Below are 20,617 nucleotides of genomic sequence, written 5' to 3'. Positions count from 1 at the left end.
TAGAACATAATTAAAATAAATATGTACAATATTTTGTTCAGAACAACAATTAAAATGTTAAATACAAATTTTAATATTCAATATTTTATTTTATTTAATACTCTCTCTCTCTCTCTCTATATATATATATATAAACATGAATATATATATATATATATATATATATATATATATATATATATATATATATACATATAAACATGGGAAAAAAAATATATAATTTAAATATATATAAACGTGTAAATTACATTGACTTTCACTAACAATAATAACTGATTCCCTCATGTTTTCCTTGAGTGTCTGTCGGTCTTTGTTCATTTTGGGTGGGACCGTTATTTTAAAACATTTGCGAGATGAATGAAATGACGTTAGTTGAACGTAAGTTTTGATTGGCTGCTTTGAAAAAACGCCCCCTCTGTTTTTAATGATTGACTGGATAACTCCTCCGTCAATCATTTTACGAACGCGTCGATGCGCATCACATTGACCAATCAGAGGATTTGTTTTTGAGTTGTGGTAGGCGTGCCTGACAGCAGAGGAAAACAGGAAGGGATGCACTTCAGTGGTTCTCCTGCTTTACTCCTCTGTTTAGTCTTTCTGGATACCCTGGAGTTTCTCAAGGCCAACAAGAAATCTCCTAAACAGGTATAGAACTTGTAAAAATCGATTTTTGTCAATACTTAATTATTGATTACATGTCTGAGCTGATTATATGACTTTACTGCAAACGAAACGGCAACTGTTTAGCTAGCAAGTTAGCGGAGCAACTTTGTCAATGAATGTGCAGCTGGCACTGCTGGTTAGGTGTCAGCTGTTGCAATTCGTTTATGGTGTAATCAAACTAACTGCATCTCCTTCATGCAATATTTTAAGCCCCTCAAAAGATGTTTGGTAGCTAAATAACCTGGATAATTGTGTAGTATTCACAATTGTGCACGTGATACTGAATCAAGTTGACAATGTATTTCAGATTGTTGTTTTTTAACTGTCACTGTTGGTGCTCAGTCACATGGTGTTCTTTCTTGGCAAACTAAATGTGATATGTGATACACTTTTGAGAAAATCTAACTTGAATGCTCAAAGAGGGGAAAATAAAAGCATTTTTTTTTCATCTAACTGCTCCCTTCAAACTGGACTGGACACAGGGACACTGACAGCTGCAGTGGTTGAGCAGCTGAGATCGGCATTGCCTAACTGTATCTTATTTCATAAAGGCATTATGACAATGTAATTCATGGGATAGCCTAAAAGTTGCTTTGCACCCACAATATAGAGGTCTCAGTCTTGGCTGCAATAATGTTTAAAATATAATAGGAAGCAACGGAACTCTAACATCTAAACATGCATGTTTGCTACATTTATCGAGGAAAACGTGTTTTGACATTTGTTATTTTTGACAGTCTGTTATGTCAAAAGATTTTAAGCTCTTATGAGCCAAAGACACACCCTAATCAAGCAAAACATTGTCAAGTGACTAGTGAAACTTTTTTGTTTTAAAAAGCAGTAAAGGTTAAAGATTCTAGGAGTAGTCACTGTTATATATCTGCGATTGTTTAATTTATTGCTGTGTATGCAAAGCACCACACCACACCCCCTCTCGAGGACGTGATCTATATGTGCTCTATCAAGTCTGTCCTGCTTGTTGTTGAGATGATGAAATCAACTAACACTGTAGCCATTTAATCTCGGGATATATAGAGACTGTGGGTGTCACTGAGCAAAATTAAAATGTTACATGTTAAAATGCTTCTGCTCTGTTAGTTATGATGACGTATATAGTGTAAGCAAAGTCCAGAGAGAGAGACTAGAAGCTGTGCGCGTGCATTGGTTTGTATTGACCGAAATGCCTCAAAAGCAGATCTGGTGAACAGTCGGATTCAAAGTTGGCGTCATAGTGCGGTGTTTTATCATAAACATATGCTAAATGACAGGTGTTTGTTGTTGTGATAAAACTAGTGAGTTTGTGAGTCAGAGTTGCTGTGGCTACGAGAGCTCCCAGTTGCGCTGCGCGGAGTTGAACCCCAGTAGGAGCAGCAGCCAGGAGAGGACGACTTTGCCTGACCTCGTTTGCGCTTTGAATATGTTCAAATTCGTCAAGTTTTGGCCTCGAAAATCTCCGAACTCATGGTGAAGAGAAAGAAGACGCCGTCTGCTTCCGAAGAGCTCGAGAATGGGTAAGAGTGCTTGAGAAACAAGCACTTTAGATAGAGGTCGAATGCGCGAAAGATTTGCGTTGTCGTCTGTCGTTTCTGCTGGGCGCTAAAGTGTAGGCGCTCGCGCTTGAATTTCAAGATAAATACAGGGCAGCTTGCAACTCGAGTCACGCCAAACTACACAAAAAGCAGGCTGTGATGAAAGCAGAATATATGTTTTTGGTCACATTCGTGAATAAGCGAGTGGATATTTTTCGATGCGATTTGTCGGGACGGTGAGAGGGGATTTGAAACAAACAGCGGCGGCCATGTTGAGTTCAGCAGAATGTCGTCTTTCCAAGTTGATCGTTGTTTTGAGTCGCGGAAAATGTTTACGAATATGCTTGGTTTGTGTTTGCGCAGGATGACAGTGGGCCAAGGGGGCGGTTCGGGAGTCGAGGGGCCGAGCAAACCGGACCGAAAGCCCGAAGGAGGCGAGGATGGAGAGAGCGCAGATCAGGCGAGCGAGGAGACGAGTACAAAGAGAGTCGGAGAGGAAACACTTAATCCATCAAGCGCGGCCAGCCCCGGTTTGGCTCCGACTCTTTCCACCCAAACATCAAGCCCACCCGGAGTCCAGCTAAACCCGACAGCCCTTTCCCCGGTCCTGGCTGCCCCGAACAACCAGGACCAGCATCATTTTCTTCGCTCCAGCGTGCGACCTCCGAGCAAGCGGATACGGAAAGATGCCGCGTCCCCGGCGTTGAACGGTCACGGCGGTGCGAAAGCGAAAGGTGAGTGGCCATCTCTCGAGGTGTGTGTGCGATGCTCACCTGTCAGTGCATCCGTTCTGTGTACTTTTATGTCACTTTTGATCGTGTTTTAAGGCATTCGTACAGTGACCTGTGAGTTTGTGTGCTGCTTTTGATTGGACGTAACGCGGGGAAGCTCTCACGCTTTCTGGAGTTAAAGTGACTTAAACTGCTCATACTGAAGCCTCTTAAATCTCAGCACTGGGATGTTTTGGTTGCTTGTAGCCATATTACATGACTTAATAAGCTCTAGTGCACTATTTTAACTGAGCAGACTCAATGGTTATTTATTTTCCTGTCATTCAGCTGTCATTCAGCAGGTGACAAATCACTGTCAGGAGTTTCATTCTGATGTAACAGCCAGCTGTGCATCTGATCAGGAGATGAGTGACCACTCTGCCTCTACAGTGAATCAGGATCACAAGCTTGAATGATCTGTTTGTGATCTGAATGTACACAGGGGTTATAAGGGAATCAATGTTTATTTTAAATGTAGACAATAGCATAGCAGCTGTAATGTATTCTGGGGTGCTCTTGTTGCTTGCTCTCATAAGTAGGGAGGTCTGGACACCCTCAGAGGGAGTCGGGACTCCACACATGACATCATGCATACATTTTAAGTTTATGCAATTTCAATTTTTATTTGTTTGAGGTAATTATTTGCTTCTTTTTTTTAAAAAAGAGTGGAAATGTTTCCTTGGTTTTGGAATATGTGTTATGTTAAGCCAAACATAAATTTAACAGCCCAAAATATTGTGAATAAATTGTAATTGGTTGCACAGCCATCCATATTAAGCTTGTTCATTTTATCACTCTTTATTGATATATTTTGTGTATAAGTGACAGTTTGTTTAGTGTTGGGCTATATATATTTTTTGGATCTTGGACTTGTTGCAATGCTTTTCTCTGCGAGAATTACAGCATGTGTTAGAACTGACATACTAACCTTCTTTCTTTTCCCCTCTCTTTCTCAGGTGCAGAAGCAGGTCCTTCCGTGTGTTTGACAGCTGCTGCGGGTTCAGCCGGCTCTGGGGCAGCTGGAGCATCCAGATCGGCCCCAAAGGGCCAGGGCCCTGCAGAGAAGGAGGAAGGAGGGAGTCAGAAACGAGTGCGCAGACAGTGGGAGTCTTGGAGCACTGAGGACAAGAACAGTTTCTTTGAAGGACTTTATGAGGTAATTTGTCAGTTTTAATGAAAATGAAACTTGCTGAAATCTTTTGGCAGCCCTTTGGACGTTTAGTAAACTGTAGGTTTTTTCCAATGGTGATTTGAAAAACAAACTCAATTAGTTAATCAAATGGGACAAAAGAATTACATTATTAAAGTTTCCATCCCTTCTTGACTTGCAAGACTGCTATTTAACTGTCCTAATAGTTTTCATTTATGTACATGCCATCTCTAAAAGTACAGTTGTGGTCTGTGATATCTTATATTGATTTATTTCTTACTACATTCTAATTTGTCATGTAAATGGAAGATTCATATATTTTGTATTTTATTTAAATCTACAGCTATGGATAACTGTTTGTCATTGTCTCTCCTGTTCTTTCATAGCATGGGAAGGATTTTGAAGCTATTCAGAACAATATTGCTCTTAAATATAAGAAGAAGGGTAAACCGGCAAGTATGGTGAAGAACAAGGAGCAGGTGCGCCATTTCTACTACAGAACCTGGCACAAGATCTCTAAACACATCGATTTCACCAACGGTGAGATTGACAGATGCACACTTCATACTTTGTATGACATTAACAGACCACAGTAGAGTCCTTTGTTTGATAGGAGCTTCTCACCAGATGGTTAGTTGTCCATATTAGTTCCTAAATATATACACTACCATAAGTTTTTTTTAATTATTAATACTTACATTGAGCTAGAATGCATTAAATTGATCAAAGTAGCAATAAAGATAGTTATAATGTTACAAAAGATTTCTAATTCAAATTAATGCTGATCTTTTGAACTTTCTATTCATCAAAGATTCCTGATATTATTATTAGAAACTGTAATACATTTTAAAATATATTAAAATAGAAAAGTTATTTGCAATTGTAATATTTCATAATATTACTGTTTTTACCATAATCAAATAAATACAGCCTTGGTGAGCATAGGAGACTTCTTTCATAAACATGAACAGCTTTTACAGACCCCTAACATAGTGTAGTGGTACATACATGTAGAACTTTTTGTGTGAGATTTAAATCTGATACAGATTTTTAGTGTTGAATATCTAAATTTAAATTATTACATCAAGCAACAAATGTCCTGTTTTTAGTTGATGTAAAATTAGTTTTTGCTACCGAAAACGGTCTGTAGTCTTTTAATTCTACAATTTTACCATTTTTTTCCCCCCAGACCAACAAGCTTAATAAATGTCTGTTCCTATGTAGTGGTGTTTCCTACAAGATAACTGTGACAGTATTAGTTAAACTTTACTGCTTAAATGTCAAGGTAATGCTTGCTTAGGTAAAAAATGCCAGGTACAATCAATTACAAATTTAAATAGTCTGCCTTTTTCCAAAACTCAACAGTAGCTTAGCCATTTTTTCATATTATCTGTTGACTACCATGCCGTTATTTTCTTTGCATGAATTCCAAAGAAAATCCTCCCCCCCCATTTTAATAACACATGGCTCACATTAGGTTTTGTTTCCCCTCGGGTCACACGTAAATTGTTTGTCCATCAGTCAGCTTGACACAACAAAGATGTACCTAGCATCCAATTTGAATTCATTCTGTAACGTTCATCTTTAAAGTTTAATCTTCTTGGCTACCACACTGCTTGGTTTTTGTCAGTCAAGGCATTATCAAATAATGAGTGTGCTTACACTATCCACATTTGCTTGCATGTTAATGATTTTATATTGCATCCTTATTGTGATTTGAAGCGTATGTTTAGCATATATAAATGTATTATAAACGGCATTGAACTCTACTTCTATATTTATATACTTCTATATTTGTAGTACATTGTCTCTATTGGTTGATTGCTGATAATATAATGATGATTAAATCATGCAGTACCACTTAAAAGTTTGGGGTCAGTACGATTGATTTTTGGTTTTGGTTTTTAAAAAAACGAATACTTATAATTAGAAAGGATTCATTAAATTGGTCAAAAGTCACAGTAAAGACATTTATAATGTTACAAAAGATTTCTTTTTCAAATAAAGGCTGTTCTTTTGGATTTTCTATTCATTAAGAAATCCTGAAAACAATTATATGATGTTTTCCACAACTGTTTTCAACATTGATAATAATAAGAAATGTGTCTTGATCATCATATTAGAATGATTGTAGTAGAAAGACTGGAGTAATGAGGCTTTGACGTCACAGGAATAAATTACATTTTATTCAAATAGAAAAGTTATTTTAAATTGTAATAATATTTCACAATATATCTTTTTTTTACTGTATTTTTTATTCGACTTGCTCAATAATTTCATGTTCTTCTTTCTCCTATCCTACTGCTTCCTTTTGTCCATCTTTCTCAGTGTATTCACGTGTCCTGAAAAAGTCTTCTCAGGAGCTCTATGGCCTCATCTGTTATGCTGAACTCAGGAAGAAGGTCGGAGGCTGTAAGTACATCAGTCAATTGGTTTTCTGGATCAAGGGGGGACATTTTAAGTGGTTGCACATGGGGACATATTGAATGTAACATTCCCTGGTGTCTTCTTGTTCCTTCTAGTGATGGATGACAAAAATGTAGCCAAACTTAATGAGCTTATCCAACAGGGGTAAGTGTGTGTGAGAAAAAGAAATTTCAATAATACACAGTTGGGATGATTTCTAATTGGAACATCTACTGTACATCTTTAAAGGTTGTGATGATATTGGGGTACATCTATAATTATGTGTGTATGTGTTTCAGGGCCACCACAGTGCGTTCCAAAGGCAGAAACCTGAGGATTAAAGCTCCCATGTGCCGCGCACTGAAGAAGCTCTGCGATCCAGATGGTGTGTGTGAGAGAGAAAGCAAAAACACTCTTAAAAGATCGATTTAGTTAGCGAGTTAAACAGATTGAATAGGGGGTAACAAAAGAAAGCTGAAAAAATGGAGCACCATGGGTATTTAGGTGGACCGGGGCGACGGATGAGTGTGCCAAGGCTGCTCTCCAGGGTGTAGGAGGAGTGATTCTTCATGGTTTCCATGGTTTCAGGCTGTGGGACTGATTGGAAATGGGCGGTAATGCAGATTTAGGCCACCATCAAAATCATGGAGAAGGTGTAGTAGGCTTCATCATAGTTTTTCTTCCTTTCATTCTCTGTTTTAGGTGTGAGTGATGAGGAGGATCAGAAGCCTGTGCGTTTACCTTTGAAGGTGGCCGTCGAACTTCAGCCACGAAGCAACCACTCCTGGTCTCGGGTTCAGAGTCTAGCCCATAATCCTCGGCTCAGGTGAGCTTCACCAGTACACAATAGGGCTGTGTATCGGCAAGAATCTGGCAATACTACCAGTATATTATCACTATACAATATATTACGATACTGTATGAAAGTCGATATTTTGCGATATTTCTTATTTTTTAGGAAGAGGATCTATTTTTAGAAAATAAAGAACATACCACCATATGCACAAAAACTTACATATATATTTATCTTATATATTATATTGCATTTACTTGTATGTATGTGTGTGTATATTATATTATATATATATATATATATATATACATTCTTGAATCCTGCTTTAAAGGTTCGCAGCATAGCAATTTTTAATTTCTTAAGTGTTTAATTACAGAAAATGCATAGTCCACTCCATGACTGCATGACACTGTTTTTTTTTTCTTTTTATATTTAATACTGTAAAGCTGCTTGTTTTAAAGCATATTTATCTATTGTAAAGTGCTATATAAATAAGTGTGTCTTAACTGGAGTGCTTGAATAGCAGAGCTGGTGCAAACATCACTATGATTAGATGCTATCTTGCTGATGATTTCTCACCGCTGTAATTTTCTGTTGTGTTTATTTTGTTATTGAGAGGAAAGCGTGCAGCACATATTTGTATATTCTATTGAAACGCCTCTCTCAGCAGCGCGGATAAGTGAGCTTCAGATTCAAAGCGTTTCCTGCGTACTGGATTTTAGCATGGCTTATTTTGCAATCAACACTTGTCGACCTCAGTGTTTTCTTTATAGTGGAAGCCAAAATGAGTCCACACTTCAGCTCTGAACACCGCGACGGGAGCCGGTATAATTCTATTATCTTGTGAGCAGGGTTTGCTAACGCTAACGCTAACCATGCACCCTTTCTGAGAGAACACTTCCATCGGTCGGGTTTAAACCGAACACAAAGCCACTGACATGAATCTTAGATGTAAACAAATAAATAAATATCGATACAGTGTTTCATAATATTGCGATATTCATGTGTATTGATTTTCTTACACCCCTAATGCACAGTCATCGCATACTTCACTGATCCACCTGTTTTAGATCTTACCTTCATTTCATTGCTTATTGCAAAAGTTGTATTATTTTGAATACATATTTTGGAATAATTTATAATAGATTTTGTAAAATTGTATTTCCTTTTTTTTTATTTAGCATAGTTTCCATGCTGTCATTATTTTTAGATTGTTTAGTTTTTGTTTTATGTATTCTTAATTAGTATTAGCATTTGAAATGTCATAACATGTTATATCAATGTTATTTCATGTTAAATTAATTCATAATCATTTTTGAGTCATGAAAATGTATTTTGATTTAATTTAGAAAATCTATGTTATTGATCTTATTGTGAGCAATTCATCCATGCATGTTTAAATTTTGGACCTCACAATTCTTTATAAAAATATCATAATTCGTTCTGTTGGTGGACAGACGTCTGCTAGATTTCTCCAATCATTTTGTCCACTTATACCCACCGCTGCAAGCTTGCATTCATTTGCTTCCATTCAGCAAATCCAATCATCAACCGATACATAAAACCAAGAACCACTTTATTTTCCCGATAATACATTACACTTCCATGTACGTCACCATACGGAAGAAAATATCTGTTGATACTTCAATTTCATTGTGACATTAAAGTTACAACAAATGTTTTAATGTTCACCCATGCCTGTGATGTGTTTGTAGGATGGTTGTCGAGTTGCACCGGAAAGTCTCCACTCTCATTGAATTCCTGAAGCAAAAGTGGGCTGTCCAGGATCAACGAATTGTATCCTTGCATTCAGATTTCAACCAGATATCTCAGCATGCAGTCAAGAGTTTAATTTCCTTCCTTTTTCCTTCCTCCTCTGTTTTATGGGATACATTTGTGATATATGTGTTAGCTTTGTTTGGGAAATTTGTCAGAGATCTCCATGCTAAAGCCAGTACTCATGCTTATGTGCTTTATAACAGTAATTCTCCTTAACTTGTCACGCGTAGCGCAAGAGCCTAGCGGAAAGAGAAGCTCTAGACAGCTTGGCCCAGTCTAGTGAGTCAGAGGACCTGTTCCTCTTTCCTGCAGAGAATAGCACAGTTACTACTTTGCCAGGTGTGGCTCGTGTTGTGCACTCCAAGGCTTCCTGCACAGTACACTGGCAGGAGAGTGGGCGTGGACGGACAGGTATTAGGGACTTGCCTGCAGCTCACATTCTGGGAATTCAGCCTGCTAGAGGAAAATCAGGCAAGTCGGGCCCGGTGGGAGGAGACCCGAAAAGAAGCGACGGACATCCTGTTGAAGGCTCTGATAGTGGCACTTCCGCTCCAGGTTTGGAGACCAGTGTAAATCCCACCCTGAACACTACCTCTCCAGTCAGTCCAACCGTCAATCCATCTCTCCCCATTGGACAGGAGGGAAATGCGGTGGGGACTGTGGAGCAAGAGGCAGTGAGTCAGAGTGATGCTAGTGTGCGGGACAAAGAGACCGTCACTCAGGGAGAACCCACCCTTATAGAGGGCCGGATTGAGGAGCCTGGAACGGCAGGTGAAGTTGCATCAGAAAAAGCACCGCCACCATCAGAACCTCAAGGGCGTGGTGAGGAAGTGGGCGGGACGGAACGATCTCCTCAACAAATCCGAGACGATGGTTGGAGCTCACAGGGCTCTGAGAATGTGACACTGGCAGAACTCTACCTCATGCTGGGCAAGCCTGGGAAACTACAGCTGGAGTATGAATGGCAACCTAAGCCCCAGCCCTCAGCCCTACCCAGCACTCAAAGTGTGCTTCGGTGTCTCCTGAGACTAGTGTCATCAGAGGTCAACCCCAAACCAGTGAGTCTGTTTTTTTTTCTCTCTTAAACCTTAGACTTGACCTTTTCACCTCTACACTTACACAAACCCACCATAAAAGCCACAAAACAAGCTTTGTTAGAAATTGTAAATATATACTGTGCATATAAATAAATATAAGACTAATTCTTCCTTAGAAGTTGTTCTTCTGTGATTCCGTTTATGTGTGTATTTGTATTGTATTTACATGTATTTATTTAAATCATTTTTAAACTTTTATTTGTTTTTTAAAAACTGAGATATGTTTAGATTAATTTTAATAATTATAATAATATATTTTTATTTTCTCTGTGCTAGACTCCAGAGGTGTGTTCAGTGGGCACTTCACCATTTAAATCAGGTCAAGAGGAATCATCTGTGACACCTCCAGGCAGAACTCCAGCTGGAGCGACCCGCAGTCCTAGCTGGGGGCGACAGCAACATGCGGCACGCTCAAAAATTCTTCTGAATAATGCAGTCATCCCAGGTACACAGACAAAATTGTGTCTATTAAGTTAAAGTGTGTCATTTTTCTGAAATCTGAAATTGTAGAAATAATGAATTTTCCCAAATATGCCCCCATTTGCCTTTGTTTGGCAGATAGTTTCACGCCAGCACTGGTTGAGCAGGTGATTTATTCGGTTATAAATGGTTTACTTAGTTGCACATTAAACTGGTATAGAAGAATTATTTAAATATTGAAACACTTTAGTTTTAAAGTGAGTATAATGAACATTCTCCCAAAACTGAGCAAAGTATATTGTTCCCAAATCAATAGACCAGCAACACAGGTAACAGCTGAAAAAATCCTGAAGTTTCATACCATCTCTTCTTAAATCAAATAAAAAAATGTTTTTATATTGACTCAATATTGTAATAAAAGTGTATTGCAGTGCTCCTGCTCTGTATCAGATTGACCAGCTGGAATTTAAATAGATGTGTTCTCAGCAGGTGGGAGGAACCTGCCACGTTCTCTGCTGGCAGGTGACAGCGAAGGGTTTGCTGTCCCGACGACCCTGCCTCCTAACAGCTCCCGCCAGTTGCGGATGTTCTCTCCTAATAAGGAGGCGGAGCTAGCCTTTCGCCAGCAGTTGGACTCTATCAGTGTGAGTAGCGTCAGTGTTTCTAGAAAGCAGTAGGACATGTTGGACCAGCTTATGTTATATTTAAAATTTTATAATATTGAAATGTATTTAAAGTTGTCAGTCGGCCAGATCATGTACACAAGTAATATAGTGAAATATTCTTAGAATTTAAAGTAACTAGAAATAGAAATTGAAAAAGAAATAGAAATTTATTTCTATTTAAATATATTTCAAATTACTCCGGTCTTCATTGTCACTTGATACTTAAGAAATTATTCTAACATGATGATTCGGTGCTCAAGAAACATTTCTTATTATCAGTTTTGAAAACATAATATTTGTTATAAATTTGTGGAAGCTGTGATGCATTTCTTTCAGGATTCTTGAATAGATTCAACAGAACAGCATTTATTTGAAATAAAAAAAATTTAAGGCCCCATTGCTGAATAAAATAATTGATTAATAAATGATTTATTTAAAAAAAATTATGCTGACCCCAAACTTTTAAACAGTAGTGTACATACGATATATATTTCAAGGATGATTTATATTATTTATTTTCTGTGGGGAAATGTAATAATTTCTGTTTTCTTCTTTTTCTTCATTTTTTGTCTGTTTCCATTAACAACCTTTTTCCTCTAATTATACGTTTTGTCTTCAGTCAGATATATTTTCAAAGCAGCGGAAAATAGGGAGAGGCCGTCCACTAAGGAAACCTCTTGTGGTTCAGGTGAGTGCTGATGGAAGGAAAAACTAATAGGAAGTGGGGCTTTTGCTTGCTTTATACTCTTCACGTTGGAGCTGTCCTTCTGTTGTTTGTGTTTATTTAGATATTCTAATAGTTTGTACATGTTTTTTTTGCAGAGAACACTGCTGCCACGAACCACCGGAGACACTTCGCCTCATGTGTGCTCCTTCTCCATTCTCTCCAATTCATCTGCTACAGGTGATTAACCACACTAATGCGTAACACTCTTTAAATGCACCTTTATTCACACATGAAGTGGCCTAAGTATTTGGACACTTATGCCACACTTTATTTTTATTAAAATAACAAAATATCACACCAAGTGACATTTAATTTTTTTTACTTAGAGACAAAAACTCTTTTCAAGCAAAACATTTAATAAACAAAAAAGTTTGGTTTAAATGATATAAAAGTGACTTGAAGTCAAGCAGTGAGATGTATGTATTTTTGAGCACAGCTGAAGTGTCCAAATACGTTCAGGATTACTGTATCTGTCTGTCTGATCTTAATTCCAACATTTTGTCTTTTTGTCAGGCACTGGTTCTTTTCGTCCAATACAAACTCGTCTCGCCCCATCCAACCGCCAACTTTCCTCAAAAGCTTTGTCCACTACAGCTAATCCTGTGCCTGCTAGTCAGCTATCCAGTAAGAATCAAATTAGGAACTAAATGATAAAAGATGCATTCATGCACTGAACATTTGAATCCCACAACTACACGCTCTTGAATTTCTCTTGAATTTGTTTCAGGTGCAATTGACCTGGCTGCAAAATCTGCAGGCATTATCCCTGGCAGTCCCTGTCGGGAAGTGGAGGCCCCTAGTATAGAAAAGGCCATTGTAGAGTCTGAGGAGGCCATGGACTCGGCACCTGCTGCACCTGAGCTAGAGCCTGATCTACTTGATCAGGATCCTTCTGAGGTAATAAATAATCCTCTCCCTAGATCCTCTTTCACTTTTGGATGCACAGTTGATCATATCTTGATCTGTTTGTTCTCTTTGTCTGCAGGAGTCCCTGCAGAATGGTGTCTCTCCACCTTCTCCAGGGGGCGGGGACTCCCTCTTGGCCCCTCCCAGTGTTGCTTCCTTATTGGATATCTCTCTACCGGGCCCCCCAGAGGAGTCTCTTCCATCTGGAGAGCCGCAAACTCAAATCAGCGACTCTATTATTGAGCTCGCCATCAACTCGCACTATGGTACGACCTGTGGGATTAAATGTGGATATTAGAGGAATGTCTATCTCAGTGGGTACTCACTCACTTCTGGTTTCTCTGTCTCTTTCCAAGGTGATGGATCATTGCTCTCACCTCCTAAACTGAATGGGAGTGATAGATCTAAGCTCCTTCCCTCTTCATGTGACAGCTGGATGCCGTCCCCCACACACGACCCTCAGTGGTACCCCAATGACTCTACTGATTCAAGTCTCGGCTGCCTGCTCTGTAAGTATCAAACACGTTTCGTCTCAATTCCCTGTTATCAGGGGCTGTTTATTTAAGACGTTATTTAACGAAATTATAATGTACACACACATTATCGTGTATAGACATTACAGTTCAAAAGTTTACTCTCAGTATTCAATTCTTTAAAAAAAAACATACTTTTATTCAGCACTGACACAAATTGATCAGTAGCAGTAACTGTTTTCAACATTGATGATAATAATAAGAAATGTTTCTTGAGCAGCAAATCATATTAGAATGATTTCAGAAGGGTCGTGTTTAAAATAGAATAACTGTTATTTTAAATTGTAATAATATTTGACAATATTAATGTTCTTGCTGTATTTTTGATCAAATAAATGCAGCCTTGGTGACATAAGAGACTCTCAAAAATGTTGCCAAACCTTAACATATAATATGAGCTCAATATTTGATGCCACTTGAAAAATATGAATGAGTACTGTTATCTTTTGCTGTCCAGTGTCAAGTACTGATTATAAAAATGTATTAAAGGTCCCATTGCATGAAAATTTCACTTTATGAGGTTTTTTAACCTTAATATGAGTTTCCCTAGCCTGCCTATGGTCCCCCAGTGGCTAGACGTTTTGATGGGTGTAAACCAAACCCTTGGTATTTTTGAGAAAATGAAAGCTCAGACAGGCGAATCTAGAAATCTTCCCCTTATGTCATCATAAGGGGAAAGGTTACCTCTCCTTTCTCTGCTTTGCCTGCAAAGAGAATTTGGCCCGCCCATGAGAAAATGAGCTGCGCGAGCGTGATATTGGTTTTTCCTCGAGAGACATCATGGCTTGCAAACGAGCGAAGCATGGCAGTTGCTCAGTGTTTGGACGTACAAATGAACACAAAAGTATTTTTTTAGTTCCTTCATCCGAGCCTCTGAAGAACCAGTGGGTTATGTGAATTTCTGATGTGTAATTGTTCAAGTTCAGACAGATAATCTTTCTCTCAAAGTCGTTCAATACTGTTTATGCATCAGTAATCAAGCCAGTGACTAAACGATCAACTTCACGTCGTTTCTCTTAGTAGGATGAAAATAATCTTACTTAAACTGTGATTAATATATATATACAGAAAGCGATCAAAGAACAATCCCTTTCCAATCGCCCAAGCTGTCAATCACACAGCGCGAGTTTATCTGGACACTTGCCAAAACTCGTTATGAAATCAATGACGCTGTTACACTGCACAACAAAGCTCTTACTGTACTTACCTCATGTTTGTATTGTGAAATCATTAGTGAGAGTGCAGAAACTGCGTTGCAATGATAAGATCTTCATTCACGCAATCAACAGGCTGTCATCTGCTCAGTGCTCATCACTGCAACCTTTTATGTGATGGGAATAGATCTAAATACTTAAAAAACTTCTCACGATTCGTTAATCCCGATAGCTGTAATAGTAAAAACGTATAATAGCTGTAATAGTAAAAGTTTTCGAGAGAGTTCCACATGTAATGCTAGATATTTCATATGCAAGCATGTCAGCCAATCACAGCAGTGGGCGTTTACACTGAAGTCTCACAGCAGCCAATCACAGCAGTGGGCGTTTACACTGAAGTCTCACAGCAGCCAATCACAGCAGTGGGCATTTACACTGAAGTCTCACAGCAGACACGCCCCTTCAAACAGAGCGTTCAAATCAGAGGCTAAAATCAGGCTAGGAAAAATGCCTTTTATTTCTAAATTATAACAACTTTTGATCTAAAAAACATACTAACATTATAAGGGCACCCCAGGAAACATTCTAAAATAATAAAATAATCCATGCAATGGGACCTTTAATCATTTATTATTGACATTCAATTAATATGTGGCAACCCTAGGTTCATTTAATTTTATATGTTGCTTAAGGTATCTATTTAGTATTGATGCTGAGATTACCAGAGGCTGGTATCAGACTGTGGCCAAAATGTTCAAAGTCACCTATCGGTGTTCTTACAGCAAACCTTCATCAGTCTCAGCAATACTGACAAGCGCATCCTTGTTTTCCTGATTTGCAGCAAGTCTGGCATCTCCTGATAAGACAAGAAGGACAGCCCTGCCCCCTTCGAGTAGCACAGCCTTACTTGGACCCAGTTTACTGGACAGCAACTCCCACGATTGTTTTCAGTCCCGCGGCCTGCCGGATGCAGCCGAGGTGAGAGGAAACACAAAAAGTCCCCAACTGCTGTCTGGTAGATTCATGTTATTTGATATGGCACATTATCGCCAAGTGTTCCTATTAATTAATTTTTTTAGCATCCTGGCTTAAATTGGAGATAAACAATTGAGGGGGTTTGAAATTAGTTTGTATGTCAATAGGACTGCTCGATTATGGCAATAATCATAATCACGTTTATTTTTGGTCAATATTGAAATCACGATTATTGGTGGGCTATATGATCAAAGTCTTATTTCACGATATGAGTAATTTTATATATATATATCAGTGAAATTTCTTCAGCAAAAACATACTAGGTTGGGTTAGGTAACTAATTAGGTAACTAATGTAAGAAAAAGGTCCTCAAAAAAATGTCATAAGACAAGTAAACAGTCAGCAATACATTTAGAACAAAGAATCTAATTACAAACAAACAGAGCAATAAATACAACAGAATGAAAATACAAATGAAAAAAGTGTTATTTTTTTTAAGATGTACTTACAGTGGTATTCAGAAGTAATAGCCTACAACAAAAAACTGAATTACCAAATGTAAAGATCAGAGATGGGGGACTCGAGTCATATGACTTGACTCGAGTCAGACTTAAGTCGCAAATTTTAGGACTTGAGACTTGCTTGACAAATATTAATAAAAGACTTGACTTGACTTTGACTTGATATTCATGACTTGAGACTTGACTCGGACTTGAGGTAAATGACTCGAAATAACTTGCCTTTTTAAAAATAAATATCTGTATTTGAACGCACCGCAACAATCACGTGACGCAGCAGGAACGCGCGCTGTGTGAACAAAAGCCGTAATAATGCAGTGTCGTAGTGATGACGCTGAAGCGCGGGATCGTTCGCCTGCTGTGAAACGGTACGTAATGCGCAAGTTTATGATCGAATCAGAGAAAAAAAAAATGCACAAGCGTGGTCGCAGCTCATAAGCAAACTTAAGACGCTGCTAAGACATTACATGTCTTTACGGGTTGTGTGTGAACAATCTCTGATTCCGGGAAATCACTGGCACTGCTAGACTGGCAGTGTGAATGAACCTAAATCAAACGAACCCGGATCAAATCTTGGGTCACTTTATCCGTGTATTTTCCGGAATCTCTGTGTGAAAGGGGTTTTGGTCACACACCCTGACAAAGGCTCATTAGCCACAACGCATAGTTGTGCAAGTACTTGTCACCTGATTTTAAAATATTAAAGCCATGATAAAATAAAGGCTTTCTATATATTTTTAATAATATTCGAGTGGATTAATGATTTTTTTTTTATGATCTGAATAATCCCTTACATACAAAAGCACAGAGAAAAAATATTTTCTTGAAAATGAAAATGAAAATCGGGTTAAAATATGTTAAAATATGCCATATTCCAGTTTTTCTTACCTGCATGCATCCCTTTGTACTGTCTAGTTATATGCTACCAATATAGTCTGCTATCCCAGGGTTGACTTGAATGTTAAAAGAAATATAAAAAAAAAATGTAACTGTAATTTAATAATAATTAATAATGCATTATACAGTCTACCGTTCTCTGGGATTTGTTTTCATGATAATCGAATGTAAAGAGTTTTATCTCTAAAAACTGTTTAGCTTATAACGCTAGTATATAGGGCATATAAGTAAAAAGAAATCGCTAGTTAATACCACTAAAAGATTGTGAAAAGACACCTACACACAAAGAAAAAAAACATACAGACTTTCGAACCGAACCATGCATACACAAATAAACAAAACAAAAATTCAAACTTGCAAGCACAACCACTTTTCACACATACACATGCACACACATTCATTCACAAATATTAATAAATCACTCACTCGCACAGATTAATAATGTACAATAGTCAATCCACCTGATTGACAGGTGTAAGTTTTGTGTCAATTCAATTATTATTGTTTTTTTCTTGTTATTCTTTTTTTTTTAAAGGATAGATCTAACTTGTTGGGATGTTCATGTTCCATAAAGGGGATGCCAGTTTGAAGAATGCCATTTGGTGGCATAGGAACCATTATACTTGAATTGTGAATTGTTTAATACCTTTTAATGGTCTTCTGCAATGTTTGAGGCATATTTATTTTTCATGCTTTAATGTTAGCCTAATTTCAGTTACATTTACATTTTAGGCTATGTAGTTTGAAATTTTTTTTTTTTATTTTTTTATTTTTTATTGTAGTAACCACTCAGCTGTAGTGGAAATGCATATTTAAAAAAAATGTTGCAAATAAAACCATAGTCCACAGCTTATGTAGTTTTAACTTATTTTAATATATAAATTCAGTGAAATCATCAAACGTTTGTATGACTTGCCAGTGACTTGTGACCCAAGCTACGACTTGACTTGACTTGCTTGACATAAAGCAGTGACTTGACTTGACTTGACTTGCTTTTCACAAAATTGACTCGGACTTGCTTGAGACTTGAAGGTTAAGACTTGAGACTTGCTTGTGACTTGCACATGTGTGACTTACTCCCACCTCTGGTAAAGATTGATCACTGTTGAGAGATCCACAGACTGAGGTAATTCACACTCTCTCTCTCTCTCTCTTGCGCTCTCTCTCTCTCTCTCTTGCGCTCTCTCTCTCTCTCTCTCTCTCTCTCTCTCTCTCTCTCTCTCTCTCTCTCTCTCTCTCTCTTGCTCTTTCTCTCTGTCTTCTCTTTCTCTCTCGCTCTCTCTCTCTATCTCTCTCTAACGGGCATTAATAACTGCATTAGTCTGCTATCAGTGGCTCAAGTTACTAGCTCTAAAATTACGTTTTGTAATTGGCAATGGAGGCTTGCGATGAGATGCTTAAGAAATTAGTCCTACACACAAGAGCGTTTCAAGGACAAAAACCAGACAAACATCTTGAAATACATCATCTGAACAATGTTTTGGGGTGTGGTAACCGTAGTAGAAGCGGAATAATTGACTCTGGGCCGTTGAATTATTAGAAAAATAACACTTCGTGTCGTGGCCTCATTACCACCTCGGGTGTGCATTATTTTTCTAATAATTTAACATCACAGAGTTAATTATTCCTTACATAATCCACTGTGTATATTTGAATACTCTCCAAAAAGGCATTTTGACATTTTTGGGTATATGTATTTAGCCACGTATCCGAAGCCCATTTGCTTATCCGCGTTCATCTTCATCTCAGAGCGCGCGCACAGAAAGCCTCCTGGGGAACAGTGTCTCTTTTGTGGCTTAATGCGCTTTCAATAACACTGTTTAATATCAAACACGCCCCGCAGTTTAGCAACAGCAGACTGCATTTCGCAACACTCACTTATTTGGTTGATTTGAATGTTAAGTTTGGGCTTTTAGAGAGGTCCACTGCTGTGAAGGAAAGGAAGGTGCACTGGACTGAATGCGGAAAAAGACTTTAATTATCGAAAAAGCTATGGGATTTTCAATCACTAATCATTTTACCTCGATTATCTTGTTTCCATAATCGTTGTTAGCCAAAATGGAAAATCTATTACGATTAATCGTACGACCATAATGAAAATTAAATGTGGCATGGCATCCATAGTCCTCTTTAAAAGAGTTTTATATTCATTGTTATCTGTAATTATTAATTAAATTGCTGCCTCTGCAGTTCCACAATCACATTAAGCCATATTGCGATTACGGTTTTATTTTGATTAGTTGTGCAGCCCTTGCTGTGGCCCCAAAAAGCATTTGGACATGTGCTGATTGGCTGTTTTCTTGCTACAGGTGGATACCCAGCTAGCCTGTATGATGAGTGAGAGCAGCGTCGACTACATCGCCCGCTTCAATGACCTCGCGCAGGAGCTCTCTGTCACAGAACCGACCCTCCCACCTCCTCCAGGGGACTGATGCACTGGGCGGAGCCTTTCACTGCCACGCCCCTTTCATTTTGGACAGAAGAATGTTAACCAGAGAGTGGTTCATCTGTAGGAAGTGCAATAGACTGGCAGGGTCCACAACAGCCTTTGGCCTCGTGTGTGTGTGTGTGTGTGTGTGTATGTGTGTGAGAGAGTGTGTGTGTTGATTATTCTGTGGCTATTGTCTCATGAGCCACACCCAGGACACTTAAAAAAAACTTACAGTTTACAGTGCAACCTCATGTACAGAGAAAATAAGACCTGCCATATCTGAACAAATATAGTCTTCTCATCTGTATATCTGTATGTCTCTAATGTCTTACATGTGCATGCATCTGTAAGTGGAGCCGCGGACTGTATGTGTTTTTGTTTTTGTCGTTTCTTTCTATTGTACACAACACATATGTGCAAAACCCTCTAAAGCCATAGGAGTGCATCTGCACACACCCTCCGTCTACGAGACCTCAGATTTTGGTTTCTTTTCATCATTTGAATGTTTTTAGTTGGTGAATGCCACACTACTAAAAAGGACAAGGGCTTCTTTTTGTGAGATTGTTATAAGGACTGAATATCTAACACACACACTAAACAAAATTACTGATAACACAAATGCAGTGTAGTTGCGTCAAAAGTGAGATTGAACATTTTCCCTTCAATTTATTATGCTGTTTTCCCCAAAACACTAGGATTTATATTTCCTGTTGAATGAATATGAAGCCAATAAGTGGTAGATTCTGAAACTGAGTTTTCTTATGTGAGACTTTCTTGTGTGTGTGTGTGTGTGTGTGTGTGTGTGTGCGCATGTGTGCGTGTGCGTTCATATGAGTGTTTGCACAGATGTAAATAGACAATAACAGACCCCAGTATTTACTGCTTTTGTAACATATTGTAAATTATTGTCATTTGGATTATTTATTGATAACTCACTGAGACAGTGTTTTTTGTTGTTGTTGTTTAACATGCCACATGTGGGCATTTAGGAGCTCCTCTCCTCTGTTTTAAAGAGTTATGTGTTGTTAAAATGGGGTTTTAAACCCAATGTGTATAAATAGAGCTACAACAAACCCATGCGTGTCAGTGTTATTTGAGATACTATTATAGTTTTTAATATTTTCCATTTTATTTTTTTAAGTTTTAGTCATTTTGTTGAACATTACAAATGTTGCCTTGGCAACTTGTTGAAATGTAAAAAAAA

At 38.1% G+C, this 20,617-nt stretch overlaps 1 protein-coding gene across 4 annotated transcripts; it reads left to right on the top strand.

The window, feature by feature from the left end:
* Positions 1-528: 528 nt before the first annotated feature.
* Positions 529-20,486, top strand: cramp1 (cramped chromatin regulator homolog 1). Of its 4 annotated transcripts, none has more exons than XM_084122571.1 (20): positions 529-645; positions 2,556-2,926; positions 3,919-4,118; positions 4,499-4,652; positions 6,441-6,524; positions 6,635-6,683; positions 6,818-6,903; positions 7,221-7,344; positions 9,027-9,108; positions 9,321-10,148; positions 10,464-10,632; positions 11,094-11,251; positions 11,892-11,960; positions 12,095-12,176; positions 12,513-12,623; positions 12,727-12,896; positions 12,985-13,171; positions 13,262-13,414; positions 15,434-15,570; positions 19,292-20,486. In XM_084122571.1, the coding sequence occupies exons 2-20, from the start codon at positions 2,557-2,559 to the stop codon at positions 19,412-19,414; spliced, it is 3,336 nt and encodes a 1,111-aa protein (XP_083978697.1). In that variant the 5' UTR covers positions 529-645; position 2,556; the 3' UTR covers positions 19,415-20,486. The 4 variants fall into 4 exon arrangements, with proteins under 4 accessions (XP_083978697.1, XP_083978698.1, XP_083978696.1 ...); XM_084122572.1 differs by having other exon boundaries at positions 531-645; positions 11,097-11,251; XM_084122570.1 differs by lacking the exon at positions 529-645 and adding an exon at positions 1,642-2,174 and having other exon boundaries at positions 11,097-11,251.
* The last annotated feature ends 131 nt before the right edge of the window (positions 20,487-20,617 follow it).

The sequence above is a fragment of the Abramis brama genome (genome assembly GCF_963993115.1).
Source record: "Abramis brama genome assembly, chromosome: 1".
NCBI classification, from domain to species: domain Eukaryota; kingdom Metazoa; phylum Chordata; class Actinopteri; order Cypriniformes; family Leuciscidae; genus Abramis; species Abramis brama.
The sequence above is the reverse complement of the archived record's forward strand: the minus strand, read 5'-3'. Positions and strand labels throughout refer to the sequence as shown.